The 18159-nt window shown below is 52.6% G+C and overlaps 2 protein-coding genes across 4 annotated transcripts in view; both read left to right on the forward strand.

The window, feature by feature from the left end:
• Positions 1-3: 3 nt before the first annotated feature.
• Positions 4-5455, forward strand: CUNH1orf50 (chromosome unknown C1orf50 homolog). Its single transcript, XM_054179461.1, has 4 exons — positions 4-144; positions 1099-1185; positions 3324-3455; positions 4415-5455. Exons 1-4 carry the CDS (start codon positions 19-21, stop codon positions 4595-4597), a joined length of 528 nt encoding a protein of 175 aa, XP_054035436.1. The 5' UTR covers positions 4-18; the 3' UTR covers positions 4598-5455.
• Positions 5456-8947: 3492 nt separating this feature from the next.
• Positions 8948-18159, forward strand: part of CDC42 (cell division cycle 42) — a 36680-nt gene continuing 27468 nt past the window's right edge. For 2 of the 3 annotated variants that reach the window (XM_054179456.1, XM_054179457.1), the window contains exon 1: positions 8948-9056. The gene's annotated coding sequence lies outside the window, so the exon portion shown is untranslated. Of the gene's footprint in view, positions 9079-18159 lie in introns of all 3 variants that reach the window. The other variant, XM_054179458.1, reaches the window with a different exon arrangement.

Consider the following 18159-nt stretch of genomic DNA (forward strand, 5'->3'; position numbering starts at 1 on the left):
GGGGCTCGGCGGCCGGTGATGGCGGCGGAGGGCGGTGCGGGCGGCGCCGGCCTGGGCCTGGCTCTGGTTCAGGGTAAAGCAGGCCGCGCCGCCCGCGTCGGGGACCCTGGGGACCTGGTGGCTCTAGCCCGGCAGGTTCAGCAGGTGAGGGCTGGGCCTCGGTAGCGGGACGGTGAGGGCAGGGCCGGGGCCGTGCGGGTGCCCGGGGTCCCGCTCCCTCCCAACCGTCTCCAGGGGCCTCATCAGCTGGCGGCGGCCCTGATGCTTCCCAGCACGTCCCGCTGCTCTCCGTGGTCCTCGGCGTCCTCCCGGTGTGTCCCGTGGTCCGCAGTGCCTCCCAGTGCATCGCACTCTCCCCTCGCAGTATGCCCCATTGCCTCCCCGTACTTCCTTGCAGTCCCCAGTGACCCATACAGCCCATGCCTCCAGAACCTCCCATGGTACTTCTGTGCCTCCTGCTGTGTCTTGCTGCCCCCCTAGAAACTCCTGGAACATCCCACTAAGCTCCCAATCCATCCCAGTTTGCCCTGCTGCCTCCTGTATGTTCTGCTGCATTTAGTGTTTCCAGGAGTGTCCTACTGCCCTCTGTCCCTGTCCATCCCAGTACTACCTGATAAATCTATTCCATTTCAGTGATTCCCAGTCCACCCCAGTTCCTCCTGATAAGTCCTGCACCTCCCAGTGCCTCCCAGTATGTTCTGCTAGTGCCTTCTGTATTCCAGCAACGTCCTCCTCTAGTGTGTCCCCCACCTTCTCATGCCACCTAAATGCTTCTCTTTAAGCCCTGCTGCCTCCTCCCAGTCTATCCTGCTACCTCTCGGTCCACCCCAATTCTTCCCACTATGTCCTCCTTTCCATTGCCACCCAAGGTGCAGGCTGCTCACAGTGCCTGGCCCTTGCTCCATGGCTGTCACCCCGGAGCCCAGCACTCCATGGCTCTCCACAGCCACTCGTGAGGCAGCTGCTGCCCCACCCACAGCCCTGTTCAGGCCTGGAGTGGGGCCATGGCTGCTGCTTCTCCAGCACAGGCTCAGCGTGGCAGGGTCTGAAGGGCCACAATTCTTGCCAGTCCTGCCCAGAGCTCGCTGTTCCTCACAGGCGGAGGAGTTCATCCGAGCCAACGCCTGCAGCAAGCTGACTGTCATCGCCGAGCAGATCCGGTCCCTGCAAGAGCAGGCACGGAAGGTGAGGATGTGTCTGTGGCCTTGTCCTTAGAGTCACAAAGTCACTGATTGCTCTGGAGGGCAAGGGACCTTTAAAATGGAGTCCAATCCCCTGCAGCCAGCAGGGACATCTGCAACTAGACCTCACCTGGAATGGCTCCAGGGCTGGGACATCTCCCACCTCTCTGGCCAACCTGGGCCAGGCTCTCACCACCCTCAGTGTCAAACATTTCTCCCTTCTCCCCAGTTTGAATCCCCATCTGTGAGTTCAAACCATCACCCCTTGTCCTGTCACAACAGGCCCTGCTCAAAAGTCTGTCCCCAGCTTTCTGCTTGGCCTCTTGAAGCACTGAAAGGCCACCAGGTGTCCCTGGAGCCTTCTCTCCAGGCTGGCCAAGCCCAGCTCTCCCAGCCTGGCCTCACAGCAGAGGGCTTCAGCCCTGCCAGCATTGCTGTGGCCTCCCCTGGCCCTGCTCCAACAGGTCCCTGTCTGTGCTGATGACACCAGAGCTGCACCAGCACTGTGGGGAGGGGGGCTGAACAGAGCACAACAGAGGGGTAGAATCCCCTCCCTGCCCCTGCTGCCCACGCTGCTGGGGATCAGCCCAGGTCAGCCCAGGGTTGGGCTGGCAGCACTTGGTGCCAGCTCCTGTCCAGCTTTTCACCCGTCAGCAGCCCCAAGTCCTGCTCCACAGGGCTGCTCTCCAGCCCTTTTCCCCAGCCTGGATTAATACCAGGGTTTCCCTGATGCTGGTGCAGGGCATTTTACTTATCCTGGCTGAACCTCCTGAGGTTCACCTAGGCTTACTTCCCAAGCTTGTCCAGGTCTGTCTGGATGGATTCTGTCTCTCAGGTGTGCCAACCACACCACTCAGCTTGGTGTCACTGCATACTTGCTGCAGGTGTACTCAATTCCACTGTGCCTCACTGATAAAGATACTGAATGGCACTGGTCCTGAGGGTCATCTGGACCCTCCATCTGGACATCAAACCATTAAGCACTACCCTCTGGATGTGACCATCCAGCCAATTCCTTTCCCACATCTCTCAGCTAGAGAGGATGTCGTGGGGAATGGTGTCAAAAGTCTGCTTGTGAGCAGAGGGAGGTTGGACATGATGATCTTGAAGGTCTCTTCCAACCTGGTCTAGTCTATTCTAGTCTAGTCTAGTCTATTCTATGTGCCTTAACTGCCAGAGGTTTGGGAAAAGCTGGAGTCTGGATGTGACTGATGGCCAGGAGAAGAGAAGGTTCAGTGGAAAATAGGAGTTCATTGTCTGGTATCAGCTGAGGACAGGGGGTTTGGTTTTGATGCTTTCTTCAAGCCCTTGATATCTCAGGAAGGCATCTGTTGAGGGGAAGAGCAGGGGTGGCTCAGGTGTCAGGAAGGACAGAAGTGGCTCAGCTTTTGGGAGAGGTGACAGCTATCACTGCAGGGTGTGCTATGCTCCCAGCAGGGCTCGGCACAGTGGGGTGCCAGTGTGGCTCTGAGCCCCTGGGAGGGGTGAGCTGTTGCCTCCCAGTGGGCTTGGCTTTTGTCCTGGCTCCTTTGCTGGAACAGGTGGACCCAGCAGCAAGCCCAGCAGTGCTTGGCTGCCCTCTTCAACTCAGCCTTCACCCTTGGGGGTGAAATCTCAGAGCCAGAGTGGGAAAGGACCTGCCAGTCACTGTCGCTGGCCTGCTGCCATCAAGGCCACTGCGTCATGGAATTGTTAACTGGTGGAGATGGAGCTGGGGAACAGTCAGCTGGTGGACCTGGGGAGAAGAATTCTCCTTTGTTCCTTGTTGCCTTCCCTCGGGGACCACAGCAGGGAAGCCCTGAGGGTCTGGCAGCTGCATATGGAAATGAGGAATGAGTCCAGCACATGGTGGGGTCAGGCGCAGAAGTAAACCTGGGGCTGTGGTGATGAGGTTCTTGATGCTTGGAGGGGCTCAGGGGCTCTGAGGTCCAGATGGCAGGGGAAACTTGGAGAAAACTTCTGTCTCTTTGGAAGCCTCTCCTTCTGGGGCAAGTAAAGATATGCCACTTGAGAGCCAGATGCGCGCTGGGGAGGACAAGGCCATGCAAGCAGCAGGTCAAGTGACATCTCCTGGGCTCCTGAGAGGCAACAGCTTGTTCTCATTTTATTTCAAGCATGGAAATGTTTCATTTGGTTTTGTAGGTTTTGGATGAAGCTAACAGAGATGCTGATCTGCACCACGTGGCCTGCAACCTCGTGAAGAAGCCAGGAAACATTTACTACATGTACAGGCGGGAGAGCGGCCAGCGGTACTTCTCCATCTTGTCTCCTGAGGTGGGTGGTTACAGCCCCTGAGGAAGCAGAGAGGGGGAAAACCCCCACATTGCTGGTGCTTGGACACTTCTGAACCTCAGACAAAAGCACCAGCTTGATGGGGGCACTTGGCTCTTGCTCAGTTGGTATCTGCTGCTTAAGAGAGATACTATGAAGCTCTCTTCGCTCCTGGTGGGCGGTGGGCAAGAAGACCTTTGGTGCCTGGACCTGAACTCTGGTTTTGGATCCCTGCGGTTCTTTCCCTGAAGAGCTGCAAATGGGCTCTGAGCCTTCCCTGTCTGGTATGGCTGTCTGGCAGGATGGTCTCCTCCTCCTCAGCCCAGGGAGTGAGTTTGCAGCTTGGTAGGAGTGCTCTTGGAGGTATCCTTCTTCCAGCCTACCCATTTTCTTATGTGCAGGGTGATGGGTTCAGAGCAAAGCACTGACCACATAGAGGAGCCCCTCAGTTCAAGAAGGACCTCAGGGAACTGCCTGAAAGAGTGCAGCCACAGAGCTGCTGCAGGCAGCAGAACATCTCCTGTGAGGACAGCTGAGGGAGCTGGGGCTTGGAGCTGGGAGCAGAGGAGCCTGAGGGCTGCCCTCAGTGCTGGGGATAAAGATGTGCAGGGCTCCAGCTCAGGGATGGCCAAGGGCAGCACAAGGGGCACTGGGGGCAGCTGGAGCAGAGGAGGAGCCACAGGAACAGGAGGGAAAAGTTTGTCCCTGTGAGGGTGACAGAGCCTGGAGCAGGCTGCCCAGAGAGGCTGTGGAGTCTCCTGCTCTGGAGAGCTTCCAACCCCTCCTGGATGTGTTCCTGTGCCCTGCCCTGGCAGGGGGGTTGGACTCAATGCATTGTTTTGTGGTCCCTTCCAGCTCCTAACAATCTGTGATTCTGTGAGCTCTCTGCAGGTGAGGGAGATCTTAGCACAGCTTAGCCCCAAGGGAAGCTGAGAAGTGCTGTGAATCTCTCCTTTCTCCAGGAATGGGGGACCAGTCCTCACGAATTTCTTGGTGCCTATAAGCTCCAGCATGATATGTCCTGGACTCCGTTTGAGGACATCGAGAGACGCGATGCTGAACTTGACGTCTTGGACAAGCTGCTGAGCCGGCAGGCAGCACTGCCCCCGTGTGTGGAGCCCAACTTCCAGGGCCTGACCCAGTGACATCAGTGTCCACACGGGGACCTCCCGAGCAGAGTCCCTGTGTGAGTACACACAGTGCCTGCATGCTGCCCAAGGCGGGGCAAGGAAGGAGACCAAGAAAACAAAAAGCTGTTGCCACCAGTACTTGCTCTGTGCTTTAATGAGACCAGTTCTGCAGTCTGGATTTTCTAGGGGCTTTGAGTAATTTATTTCTTTGACTTAAGCAAAGCTGGAGCAAGAGGCAGATAATAGCAGGTGGAGTCAAATCCAGGAGGGCTTGGGGCAAAAATGCTTGGGGCAGATGCAGTAATGCTATAAAATATGTCCTGCTTGGCTGATGTATCTCCTTATGGCTGCCTGTGGTAGATGATGATGTCAGGGCTGGATTTTGCCCCTCATTAAAATGTCCATATTTAGGAAGCTCTGGGGCTTGGCAAGAGGGGTCAAAGCCCCACACAGAAAGGTCTGTTGTGACCCAAGTCTGTTGGTCTCTGTTCCAGCTGGCCTGAACCCTTAAATCAAGCATATGTGACCTGGAGCTCTCTTCTCTGGGAACAGTGTCCTCAAAAGTGCCAGGCAGACCTCAGGTGCTCTTCAGAAAGTGCACATTTCACACTCCTTGTGCATTCCCCTTGACTTTGTGTGGTTGAGATGTGAGGGTGCAGGGACACTGAATGCCTCTGTGCCAGAGCAGCAGAGAAAATATATCAGTTTTGGTCTCAGATGTAACTCTGAGACAGCCCCTGTGTCCTTGTCTGCATGGCAAGCATCCCTATGGCTTTACCACAGAGCCTGGGTGGTCTGTGGGGCTGGATGGATAGCTCCAACCTCACAATTTCCACTAAGAAATGGGGAGAGGCAAATATCAGAGCTCTGCCCAGCTGCACATCTTCTCTGTGAGGAGCCAAATTGGGATTGTACTGATGGAGAAGATATCCAGGCTGCATTCTGGCATGTAATGTCAGGTCTGGTCAGATTCTCCCATGGCTTATTCACCTTCCTGGGATGACCTTACATGCTGTTCTGGGCAATACAGATGCATAGTGGCCATAGCCTCCTACTCCCAGGTCCCTCTTGACTCATGCCTTTCCATCTCAATGTCTGAACCTACTGCTGGTGCTGCAGTGACTCTTTGGTCAGAGTCCTGCACCTGGGAAGGAAGAATCAACTGCTGCAGGTGAGGTGATCTGCGAAGGTGATCTGCTGAAGTGCAGCCCTGGGGAGAAGGACCTGGGAGTGGTGGGCAGCAAGTTCTGCATGGGACAGCAATGTGTCCTGGAGGCCAAGAGAGGGCCAATGGGGTCCTGGGGTGCATTCAGAGGAGTGTGTCCAGCAGAGCCAGGGAGGTTCTCCTCCTCCTCTACTCAGTCCTGGTGAGACCTCACCTGGAATATTGCAACCAGTTCTGAGCTCCCCAGTTCCAGAGGGACAAGGATCTATCTGCTGGAGAGAGTCCAAGGGAGGACTACAAGGATGCTGAAGGGCCTGGAGCACTGCCTGGTGAGGAGAGGCTGAGAGCCCTGGGGCTGTTTATTCTGGAGAGGAGAAGGTTGAGAGAGATTTGATGTTTATCAATAGCTGAGGGCTGGGAGTCAGGAGGGAGGGGTCAGGGACAGCCTCTGCTCACTGTGCCCTGGGATAGGACAAGGGCCAATGGATATAAACTCCAGCACAGGAGGTTCCACCTCAACATGAGAAACTTCTTCACTGTGAGGGTCACAGAGCCCTGGAGCAGGCTGCCCAGAGAGGTTGTGGAGTCTCCTTCTCTGGAGCCTTTCCAATCCCTGTCTGGATGTATTTCTGTGTGACCTGTGCTGGATTCTATGGTCCTGCTTGGCAAGGGGTTGGCCTCGAGGCTCTCCAGAGGTCCTTTCCAACCCCTAACATCTTCTGATCCTGTGGATTCCCAAGAGACCCTTGGGGAGCAGCACCAGCACTAGGTCTTGCCATTGCTGCAGTTTGTTCCCCATTCAGCAGGGCACAGCCTCTTTTGCTATCTCTGATCTCCCTCTACCTGCTGGAACACCCTGGCAGGTGCCTTTAAAGATGCTCAAGGCTGCTGGCAGCACCAATTCCCTGTGGATAGAGCCCTTCTCTGCTTGGATCACAGAAGGATGGGAGGCTTGGAATAGCTCCCCAGCAGCCCCGGGGATTCTTTTTTCCTCGGATTTTCTTCTCCCAGCTCTCCCAGGTGCAGTAGCTCATCCCAGCCACGGTGTGGTTTAGCCTCTGGTTGGCAGAAACCTCGTCCTTGGAGTCAACATGGGACATTTCAATCACCTTTTCCCAGCTCACCCTCCCTCACTTGGAGCACAAGGGCAGGTTAAAAGCAAAGTGTTATTTTTATATGAATTGACTTGGGCATCAATTCCTTATCACAAATGTCTAATTTGATGGGATTTTTCCCCTGCTTCTTTCATCACCCCAGCTCTTATTGCGTGTTATTAAATGCTTCCTTGGAAGGGAGAAAGTTAATTACTGCATGGGCTTTGCCATGGTACTAATTACAGCAACACTGGAGATCTTCCTGTGTTGATTTATGCTCCTCTGGGAAGAGGAGATTCTTGCCCCAGTTCTTGTCATTAAAATCTGTACAATGCCACGTGCAAGAGGATTGAGGGGACGTCTGCAGCCCTCAGCAGCTGGTGAATTCTTGTGCCCTGGTGGCATCTCACGGGTGCTTTCCTACATCTCCAACACCCCATAGCTCCCGGGTGTCCTGCAGTTCTCTTGTGTGTTGGCAAAACCACTCTTGCTGTGTAGTTGTCTGGAAACACACAGAAAGTATGAGGAGGCCATGGATATGGTCTGCTTGTGCTGGGTCCTCTGCACTCTGGGAAATGAGGATGTGGCTGCTGAATGGTCCCACTGCAGATCAGGGTGGCGATGCTGCAAAGGAGGAACTGTTCCCCTGGGACAACTTGCCCAGCATTGCCATCTCAGCTCATTTTTGATCTAATTGAACTCAAAAAGCTGAGGCATTGTCAGAAGTGCTTGGAAGGTGCTGCTGTGGAGCTGGGCATCCTGTGGAAAATGGGAAAGGATGGAGCTTGTGGCAAAGAGATGAGCTAGAGCCTTCTGGAATCCTTGCAGTGAGGATCAGCTTCTGGAGAACTGAGGAAGTAGTGCTCAGTTCTGGACTCCTTAAGTCTCTCCAGGTTCATGATCTTGCCTCAGCTTCTACTGAGATACTGCTTTTATGGGTTGTTGGCTTGACAGGGCAGGGATTTCATCCAAAAGTCAGCTGGGAAGTCAGCAGGACATGGTGCTGGAGGGCAGAGGTTGTCCACAGAGGGCTATGAGCTGTGTTTTGCTCCAATGTGTTTTTCAAGCCTTTCATTTCGGCGAGCGTGTGCTGTCTGCATGGAGAAACAACCATGTGGGTAAGGCAAGACCAAGGCAGAGCCAGAGGCTGCAGGGTAATGCATTGCCTGAGTAACAACCTTAAAAATCAGCAGTCACCTGCAGGACTTTGTTTGCATTCATGGATTCATCTGGAAGATGAGTTTTGAAGCTACTCTTCTCCCTTTGGTGTTCCATGAGTGCTTGGGGCAGCAGTGTACGTCTGAAGGCAATGGGTTGCTCCAAATCCCCAGGGCAAGACAATCTTTGCAGGACAAGACAGATGGGCCTCTGACACTGCTGATGTTCAGCAGAGCAGTTTTTGCTGCTGGATAGGCCAGGGAAAAGGACTAGCAGAAAAGGTGCTTTGGTGCTCTTGACATCCGATCTTGGGTGACTCCTAGGACTGTGGCCCCAAGACTGGCAGCTCCTCCTGGATTCTAGCAACCAAATAACTCTGAACAGGTTTGCTGTTTCAGCCCAGAGTTTGGTTCCTGCTTTTTGATTGGCAGCACCCAGAGATTTTCTTCCTGTGTTCTTGATCCCAAAGGGTGTTTATTTTAGGTGAGAGGTTTAAGGGGATTTGGTTTTAACATTCGATGTACTGTGGGCTTGTCTCCCAGACAGGAAGCTTCTCTCCACAAGAGGAGTTGGGGCTCTCTGGCCTTTTTTGTTTCAACTTCAGGCAAGAAAAAAACAGAACAAAAACTGGAGGGAATTTGGGGAGGGTGATGCAGGGTTGGATCTTGTATGGGAGGCTCTGGGTCCTTCCGTGTGCTTCTGCAGCCCTGAAGTCTAGGCACATGGGCGCTGGTGCGACGTGAGGGTTCCCTCAGAGCCCGGGGTGTGTGCATAGGATGCGGCTACGGGCACGGCCCGGGGGTCTCTCTGCTGCCGGCCAGGTACCCATCAGCCCGCGGCGCCCTCCCGCGCCCCGCCCGCTCCCGCATGCCGCGGGCGGGGCCGTGCCGGCCGGGCAGCGCCCCCTGCCGGCCGCGCTCCGCTTCTCCCCACCCTCGCCTACTGGCCGCCGCCCCGCCCGGCGTCCTTTGCGTGGTGACGTCACGAGCGTCGTGCCCCTGTGCCTGAGTCGAGGAGACCCCGCAGCGAGCTGCCAACGCCCGGCGGAGACTCCGAGGTGAGTGGCCGCTGTGTGCCGGGTACGGCACCGCCGCGACCCCTCCCCCCCCCCATCTCTTCCCCCTTCTCCCGCTCAGCATCGCTGGTCTATGCCCCCGCCGTGCGGGAGGCCTCCTCCTGGGCCCGAGGGGTGTGTACGGGGCCTCCCCGGGCATCCGCTGGTGGGGGGATGGCCTTCCCGGGGCCGCGGGCGGGGGGGTGCGGGCTCGGCGGGGCTCTCCCCGTGGCTCTCCCCGTGGCTCTCCCCGTGGCTCTCCCCGTGGCTGTTGCTTGGGGGGCTTGGCGTCTGCGGGATCGGTCGTCTTGGGGAAGGCTGTGGCGGGCCGCTACCTCCTTCTCCCCTCCCCCGCTTCCTGGCGCGGCGGGTGGGGTCCCGACCCTCGGCGCGGGGAAGCTGCGGCAGGAAGCCCTCCTGTGGCATCGGCCGGGGCCCGGGCCTGGCTCCTGGTGGCGACTGCCCTGCCCGCGGGGGTCTGTGGGAAGAAGCCTCGAGGGTCGGCTTGTGCGGGAGGATGGGGGCGGGCTGCAGATGAGGCTCCCTGGCCTCTTTCAGGCGAACAGTGCCGGACGCCGTGGTAGGGCTGAGCCGGGGTGGGGGCCCAGCTCAAGCTGTGTGCACTGCAAAAAGTCGGTTCCTACATAAAAAAAGAGTTGGGAGGCGCTTCGTGGCTTTTGCCTGCTTAGGTGTGAGCTTACCCGAGAATCATAGAATCAACCAGGTTGGAAGAGACCTCAGAGATCATCAAGTCCAACCTATAAGTATCATACAGGGCTGGTGGTGTCCCTGGTTTCAGCCAGGGTAAGAGCCGGTGCAGCTTCGAGGGTTGGTGTTGCCGTATGTTTCTCGTTTGAAGTCTCAGCAGGATGTACATTCTACAGCAGCACCTGACCTGGCTGTGTTTTTAGGGTTTGTTCCAGTGTCCTGGACTTGCTCAAGTTTGACCCATATGTGGGTAGGACTGGCACAGCTGGTGGCAACAGTGGGAGCCACTGGTGCAGCTGGGTAGCTGTGAAGAAAGCAACCAGTGCTGTGAAGCCTGTGCTTAATGAAGAATTGCAAAATGGACAGAATTCTTGTTGCCCTCTCTGGGTACCTCAACCGGTGGAGCCAGAGCAGCTTTGCTATCCTCGTTTTACAAAAGCAGGAGGAGGACAAGGCCTTAATGAGGAGGCCATGTTGGATGACAAGTGGGTAGTCAGAAGTAGTTTGGTCTGGCCATCTGTGATTGTCTGATGTCTGTGTTTCTCCTCTCCTAGCAAAGGAGGTGCTAGCTATCTGCATTCAAAGTGTTAAATAACAGTGCTTCAAATATCCTTTTTTTTGGAAGGGTATTTAAAGCCTGGATCAAACTCCTCCCTTTCCTAATTGCAATAACTCAGTAAAGCACTTAAAGCTTCTCCCTTTCAGTTAGCAAAAGGCTCTTATGCAAACCCGACTTTAGATAGAAAGCCTTTGTATTCAGCTAGTTATGTGTGGGAAACATTCTGCTTTGTAAACTGTTCCTTCTTGTTAGTTGGGTTGTGAGAAAGGCAGGATAGGCAAATGTGTATTTGAGGCAAGTCTTGAGGATGCAGGTAAGACCTGATTCTGTGTGTTAATAATTGCAGAAGTGACTTTCTGTTTGAACTGTTCACTTGTGTGTTTTGGTAACAATGAGGAAAAGAATTTTTAAGTCCTGGCAAGGAATAAAAACTGCTGTGATGGCAAGATAAAACACGTTTGCAGTTTGCTAATGTTCTAGGCAGAAATTTTAATCATTAGGTTTGCATACTTTGAACTTGGTTATTCATGACCTGCAACTGATGCTCTTAATTCATTATCTGCTCCGCTGTGGAATGGGTTGTTTGCCTGAAACTGATGACCGGTTAGGGAGGTTCCTGATGTTTTCACTGTTTAATAGAAATGTTCAGGAAGTCCTAGAGTGTCTAGGGTGTCTGAAATGGAGACTGTAGATCTTCTGCTAAAAGAACAATAGTAAACAGAAACGGAGCCCATCTGAAGCTGATGAGCATCCAGCTGCACTTACTTTACTGTAGAGCATGTGAAAGGCTGATCTTGATGTGAAAGCTCCTTCTGGATGAAATGCAGCTGTAGTACTAAAATGAGTTTTCAAGTCTTGTGAGCATAGACAGACAGGCATCTTAATTGAAATATTTTTGACAGCGCTCTGTTACCCTGCAAGCTTCAAAGTGAGTGCAGCTGGTCCCAGTCCTGCTTCTGGCTCCTGAGAGCTCATCCAGCACATCAGTGTGCATTGCTGCTGTTGAGGTGTGAAGTGTTTGCCGAGACCCGTGCTCACAGCTTGTGTTGCCTTCTGTGTCCCAGCCCTTGCTTTCCTCTGCATGCCTTTTGTGGTCAGCTGAGCTTCCATGCTTTCATTGGACTCAAGTCTTACGAATTGCAGTGGTCTGAGCTTGTGTAGTAGCAGCTTGCAAGGAGAAATTGTAGGGAATTCGTTCTTCAGAGAAGAACTGCAGTTTGATGTTGTAGAAGATGAAGGTGCTGTCAAATTAAATGTGAGTGAAATTGGTTTCTGATACTCCAGGTAGCTGGCAGCTCTCTTTAATTGCGTAGCTTACTGTAGACTTCTGCCTTGGCTTGACTTCATAATGCTTAGTGCAAGTGCTAAACCCCTTCTCTTTTTAGTATTTAATATGTGACAAATAAACCAGCTTCCTGACCAGGTAATCTTTTTATGCTAAGTTTTAAAAGGCATTTAAAGCATCTTTACACTTCTGCAGCCTGAATTAGGTGTCTTCCCTCAAGCCCTGTTTAGAAGAGCTTACACCAAGGGCTTCAATCGGAAAGGATTGCCCCTAGAAACCCTTTCACCACATCATCTCCCTGGCACAGTTATCCTTCCAGAGTATATCTGCTGTTCAGCTGCCTCTAGGAGCCCTTTCTGCATCTTTATGATGGTGTACAGGTGAACGTCTGAGAGAAGTGACAGAAATGGCATTGCAAGGTATTCCCAGCTTCTGGTGGGGATCCTTCAGGTTGTTGATGGTGGAACAGCTGCATCTGTGTACCCAGCCCTGGGTGTGCAGCAATCTTAAAACAGTACAAGAAGCAGAATTTCAATGGCGGTGGTGTTGTGTAATTAATGTTTGGAATCTTCCCTTCAAGTTTCAGATAATGATTTCAATGTTAAAGAGTTTTAAAACTTAAAAATACTGTTTGGCCTGCTCTAAGTGGAGCAGCTGTCCTCTTCTTGGTGTATTGACTCTTCTTCTAACAAGTGGCATTTTATAAAGAGAAACAAAGAGTTAGTTTAGCAAAAGCTTTTGAAAGCCATTGTTCAGTTTTAAGTGTTTGTGCTGGTAATTCCTCCATTGCTTCTGACTGTTGTGGTGGAATTCCTAGCAGGAGAGTTGATCTGAGCACTCTTCTTCTGTCCAGTGGAAAATCAACCCCAAACTTTTATTCAAAAAGTAATGTGAGGGGCTCCTCTGAGCCCCCTGCCTGGAGGCAGTGTGCGGATGTGAGCTCCTCTGTGCCGGGAGCTCTGTGCGGGGTCAGGTGGCCGGGTATGGGTGCATGTTTTCTGAGAGCAGACTGGGGCAGAGTGAAGGCTTTTTATCAAGCTGGTAGGGCAAAGTTTAAATTGCAGAGTAAAGTGGGTCCAGTCAAGACCCAGAGGCAGACTGCTGGGTATGTCTGGAGGAGCTTGCTGTCAACTTGTGCCAGACTACCTAAGGCTGCTAGAATTGTCTTGGTTTGTAACAAGCTGGTTTGAATTGCTTAGCTCTTCTCAAGCTGGAAGATGCTTTCCCGTGTGTTTGGCCAATGATCAGCATTCTGGTTTTGGGGGGAGCAGGTGAAAAATGCTCTTGCAGCTTTGGATTCAAGGCATCTACTGCTTCACCAACTGGTGTGGCTGTTTGTGTTTGGCTGCCTTTGAGTGGTAAACAACTGCTGCAAAAGGGCCTGTGGGAGGGCGGTGCTGGGTTTGGATTTGACAGCAATCCTGGCCCTGGTTGTGGTTCACCTTGGTGCACTTGAGCAGTGGCCTCCAGCTGAGTGACTTTTGGTTCTTGTCAAATGTTGCTGAGCTAAAAGCTTAGTTCCTCTCAGAAGGATCCTCCTCTTCCATGTCCTGCAGTGGGAGTTGTACTTCTTTTTGACCATCTTCTGGATTTACCTACTGCTGAGAACTGCCAGTTGCCTGCTTGGCTGCAGTCCTGGTGCTGTGGTTGTCTTGCTTTCTGCTGTGCTGGGAAGGGTGCTCCCAGCTGCCCAGGTTTCTTCCACTGGCTAGGTGAGTGCTGGGCAACCTCTCCTGCCTCAGTTCTGGTGTTAGCAAGTTACTGGGTTAGTCTTGATAGAAACATCAAGGTAGCTAAGTGTTTGGGAGAGGTTGCTTTTGCAGTATCTTTTTAACAGAGCTTTCTGTCTTGTGCTTAGCCCTTAACATGCTGCATCCTCAAAAAGCCCTTGGAGCTGTGTGCATGGAGCACCCAAAACTGTCTCCTCTCTGAAGCATACTGGGAATGAGGAGTGATCTGTGCTTGCAGGGTTCTTATTGTGCAAAAATATGCCTCAAAATAGAGGAGCTTCTGCCAGTGCCTATCACTGTTAAATGCAGTTGACCATGGGTTTGGAGAGAGAAAGAGTGCACACTGTGGTTTGGAGGGGTGTGCAGATGGGAGCAGAGTACAGCTCCTGTTTTTAAATATTAACAGCCTAAAACTAAGCTAAGAGAGACAGGGGGTTCAAAATGTGATATTAAAGTACTGAACAGGATTTTGTTACATGGCAGAGTAGAACAATTTGCTGCAGAGTGTGAAAGTGAGGGCAGTAATGCAAGATTCAAAAGCCTCTGTCGGAGAGGGACTTGATGGAAGCCCACACGCTTGCCAGTGTTTAATCTGGGGCAGGTTTTCCCAGTGCTGATAGCTGGTTTTGACAGTGTAACCTTAAAGAGAGTGAGAACAGAAGGGCTGATAACGTTCTTTTCTACATGGTTGGACCATGGTGTAACTGCTGGGGCAGCAAAGAGCCCACTGAGTCATGTCCTGCCTGACCAGCCTGCATGGGGGTCTGTCTTGGCTTGAATTCAGGACTAAAAGGGGACAATGTGGCTTTCCTTTTCTGTTCTTTGAAGTTAGAGAACTTGGTACTTGAGGTGCAGGCTTCTGAAATTCCCCTGCCCGTCTTTGTGTCTGATCTTGTGTGTGTCTCTGCTTTACCAGCTGTGAGGAGCCTTCACAGAAAGAGGTGCAAAGCAGCTCTCAGTTTTCACAGAAGTGCATTACCTATGGAAGGTAACAGCTGATCTCACAGTTAGGTGCTAAGGAGAGATCTTGCTTCTTCCTTGGGATTTTGTAGTAACTTGTCCTGAAATGAATGCTGCAGAGTCACAGAGGTGTTTGGATATATGCAAGCTCTGTTGAGTGGCAGGCTTAAGGATGCTCCAAGATCCCAGGCATATTCTTTATCTCAAACAAGGATTCCCCTGCTGTTGTGGGTTTCAAGAGCCAGCATCAGCCGGAGAGCTCATTGAAGCCTGCGATGGTGCTGGTTCATCTGCACTGGGGACAGTGACCCCATCAGCACATTTCTGTGGGCTGCCTCAGTGTTTCCTATCCCTGAGACTGTGGGAGTGGGCAGGCACACAAGACCCAACCTACCAGTCCTACCAGTGTGCTTTGCTGCAGATGGAGACCTGCTGGCTGCAGATCAGGATCTTGACTCGAATTCTTGTCTTGACACCAACTTGTAGCACAACTGAGCTTTCTTTGCTGCATGTTTCACAAGCAGCAGTGCTGGTTTGTGGAGATGGTTCTCCCCTGTGGAGTGCAAGTTCTGAGATATTTAAGGAATTGTCTGACTTAGACAAATATAGAACTGTCTCTGTTGGAAAAAAACCTCTAAGATGGGGTCCAACCCTGAGCCCAGCAACACCATGCCCAATGAATCATGTTCCCAAGTGCCATCCACACATTTCTTGAACACCTCCAGGGCTGGGGACTCCACCACCTTCCTGGGCAGCCTGTGCCAGTCCCTGACCACTCTTGCAGCAAAGAAATTGTTCCTCATCTTCAACCTAACCCTCCCCTGGCACAATTTCAGGCCATTTCCTCTCATTCTATCACCTGATACTTGTTAGTGACATCTTATTAGTAAGGATATCTCTCTAAAGATCGGTAGCTGATGTTTCTTCTTCCTTTGCTTTTTGCCTTGGATTCATGATTTGCCTTGTTATAAGGGAGTGCAGCTCCTGTGCTGATGTGTAATTCGACAGCCTCTTTAAGCTCTGTTTAGAAAAAAACAAGTGCCCAGGCATTCAGCTCAGCTTGGGAGCTTTGGGAGTAAACATACTTGTGTGTGGAGCTTGTGTGCCTACAGCAGCCCAGGCTGGGAAGAAGGGCAGGTGATCCTGGACACCAGCTGCTTTAGAGTATGCTTTTAAATTTCATTTCCCACAGTACTAGCATGGAAGTGACTGATGTGTTTAGTTCTGGGGTGAGGTCTCCATGAGAAAGATGGTCTGAGCAGGCAGAAAGGTTGCCTTTGGGCTGGGAGATCCAGGTCGTGTCTGTAAATGGTAGCTGTCCACCTGCAGAGGAGCATACTGGTCATGGGAATGCTGCTTTTGTAACTGCTCTTGCTTTCTGTGCCAGAGTGTGTTTTGGGGGTTCAGCTCTTAATCAGAGCCTGGCTTCTGCTCATGCAGCCCAGCAGGTGAATCATAACCTAGGCTGCATCCAGAGGAGTGTGGACAGCAGGGCAAGAGAGGGTATTCTGCACCTTGACTCTACTCAGCTGAGACCCTGCCTCCATGTCTGGTGCCCCCAGCATAAGAAGGACACAAAGCTGTTGGAGTGGCTCCAGAGGAGGCTGCAAAGATGATCCAAGGGCTGGAGCACATCTGCTGTGAGGACAGGCTGAGGGAGCTGGGGGTGTTCAGAGACCTTAGAGCTTCTGTCCAGTACCTGAAGGGATCCTACAGGAAGGCTGCAGAGGGACTTACCATGAGGGTGTCTAGAGACAGGTCAAGGGGAAATGGTTTGAAGCTGAGAGCATGGGTAGACTGGTTCTGAGGAAGAAGTTCTTCAGTAGGAGGGTGGTGAGACTCTGGAACAGACTGCCCAGGGAGGCTGTGGCTGCCTTCTCCCTGGGGGTATTCAAGGCCAGGTTGTATGAGGCCTTGAGCAGCTGAGTCTAGCTGGGAGGTTGTAATGGGTTGGGGCAGATCCCCTCCCCACCACAGGCAGAAATAAGGGCTCAGACAAACGGATTGCAAAAGTGACGGAAAGTTTAAATAGGAAAACAATAAAAAACAACAATGAAAGTTTTACAGAGACCCACAGGCACCATGACAAAGAGAGAGATCCCAGAACATACCCAAGAACATCCCATCCCCACCTGGGGGTACACCCACCCCCACAGGGCTCTTTCCTCCCCCCCAAAACCCAGCCTTGGGCCTGGGCAGGCCCAAGGGAGGCAGCTCAGCCATTGTACCTAGGCAGCAGCAGGGGACGAAAGAGGAAGTGAAGACCCCGCATGGACTTTTTATAGGGGAGCAGGGCATTATGGGAATGGAATACCTGGTCCCTGTGACCACCCCCTGGGCTGGGCACACCCCTTGGGACCTCCCAGGTGTGGCCTGCGCAGTGGCATCTGGGCCAGCACCCAGCCTAAACCACCACAGAGGTGTCCCTGCCTGTGTGGGGAGGTTGGAGTAGAGGCCTCTTCTAACCTGAGCCATTCTTGGATTCTCTGATTCTGTTGCTGTTTTGCATCATGGATTTGTGACAGTTGCCAGTGTACCAAGAGGAGGCCCAAGGTCTTTAAGGCTGACAGCTGAACTACTGTGGTCTCTTGGTTAGTGGTTTGTGATCTTTGCAGAGAGCTGTAGCCTTGGTGTGCAGTGATCTTTGTGCTCAGGTGTTTGCTGTGCCAGGGGGTGATACTGGCATGCACTTAGATGCTGCTTCCTAAATGCTGGTCGGCAACTGTGGTGGGGAGACAGGAGAGCTGGAACAGTGGTAGCTCGTTGCCCCTGGTGCCCCTGATGTGGGAGACTTGGGACTTCGGAAAGCAAAAGTGTTTGTTTCTAGTAGGGATAGAGGAGATGGCAAGGGCCTTGAAAAAGCAGAGCCTTGAAATGGATGTGATGAATCTGGGAACACATGCTCAAATACAGCAAATGCATTGCTTAGAAATGGGGGGGCTATTTTTTATGTAAGATAAATGGCAGCGGTGTGGAAGAGTAGAAGGGGTTAGCAGAGACCTTGAGTCAGACCGTGTGGAAGCTGTTACTTTCATTGTGGGCTCCTGAGTGCTTTGGCCCCCAGGAGCGAGGTGAATCACCTGCTTACTGTGAAATGACATTGGGGTGGGGCAAAGGGCTGCTGCTTAGTCTTCAGAACCGGCTGCTTGTTTTCTCGCTGCGGGGAGCAGGTTCTCCAGCGGTGTTTGTGCCAGGCTGGTTCAGCTGTGCTGCCACAGTAAATGGTGTTGAGCATCCTGAAAGGGCTCTTGGTGATCAGCTGGCAGCCAGGCGGCAGGCTGCCTTCAGCCGGTACCTGTGATGCAACGGCAGCGGTTTCAGTCCTGTCTGAAAGGGGAAGTCGTGGTGCTGCTGAGGCTCGGCAGGAAACTGGTGCAGGATGTGCAGATTTGACAGCTTGGTTTTCTATTGGCTAGGAGAATCATTTTAACCTGAGGATAGACTGCAGCACCTTAAAAATTAGAGGCATCTAAACTAGCTTGAAGGTTTATGGGTTCTACTTCCAACTGCACATACAGCAAGAGTTAAGGCAAGAGCCTCTTGGTTTAGGAGGGAAGACAGGTTTGTGTGCAGAGACCCACAAAATGTTACCTCATTCTTCATTCCGGAGCAGGCTGCCCAGATTGGCTGTGGAGTCTCTTTGGGTGACTTAAAAAACCTGTGCTGCATGACCTGCCCTGGGTGATTCTGCTTTGGCAGCGGGCTTGGACTCAAATGATCTCCAGAGGTCCCTTCCAACCCCTGACATTCTGTGTTGCAGTGATAGAGCTGCTAGAGTATCTTGCAGCTCCTCTGCATTCCATGCAGACCACAGACCTCAGGAGCTCCCACGGTAACTCCACCTTTGGTCTGCTTGCTTTTAAA

This window comes from Dryobates pubescens, unplaced genomic scaffold, assembly GCF_014839835.1.
Source record: "Dryobates pubescens isolate bDryPub1 unplaced genomic scaffold, bDryPub1.pri scaffold_61_arrow_ctg1, whole genome shotgun sequence".
NCBI classification, from domain to species: Eukaryota; Metazoa; Chordata; class Aves; order Piciformes; family Picidae; genus Dryobates; species Dryobates pubescens.

Bases quoted from the DNA above. Each gene is read 5' to 3' on its own strand.
- CUNH1orf50 (XM_054179461.1), top strand. From the start codon at position 19: ATGGCGGCGGAGGGCGGTGCGGGCGGCGCCGGCCTGGGCCTGGCTCTG. The intron at 145-1,098 runs GTGAGGGCTGGG...TGTTCCTCACAG, and splicing joins TAGCCCGGCAGGTTCAGCAG to GCGGAGGAGTTCATCCGAGC. The intron at 1,186-3,323 runs GTGAGGATGTGT...TTGGTTTTGTAG, and splicing joins TGCAAGAGCAGGCACGGAAG to GTTTTGGATGAAGCTAACAG.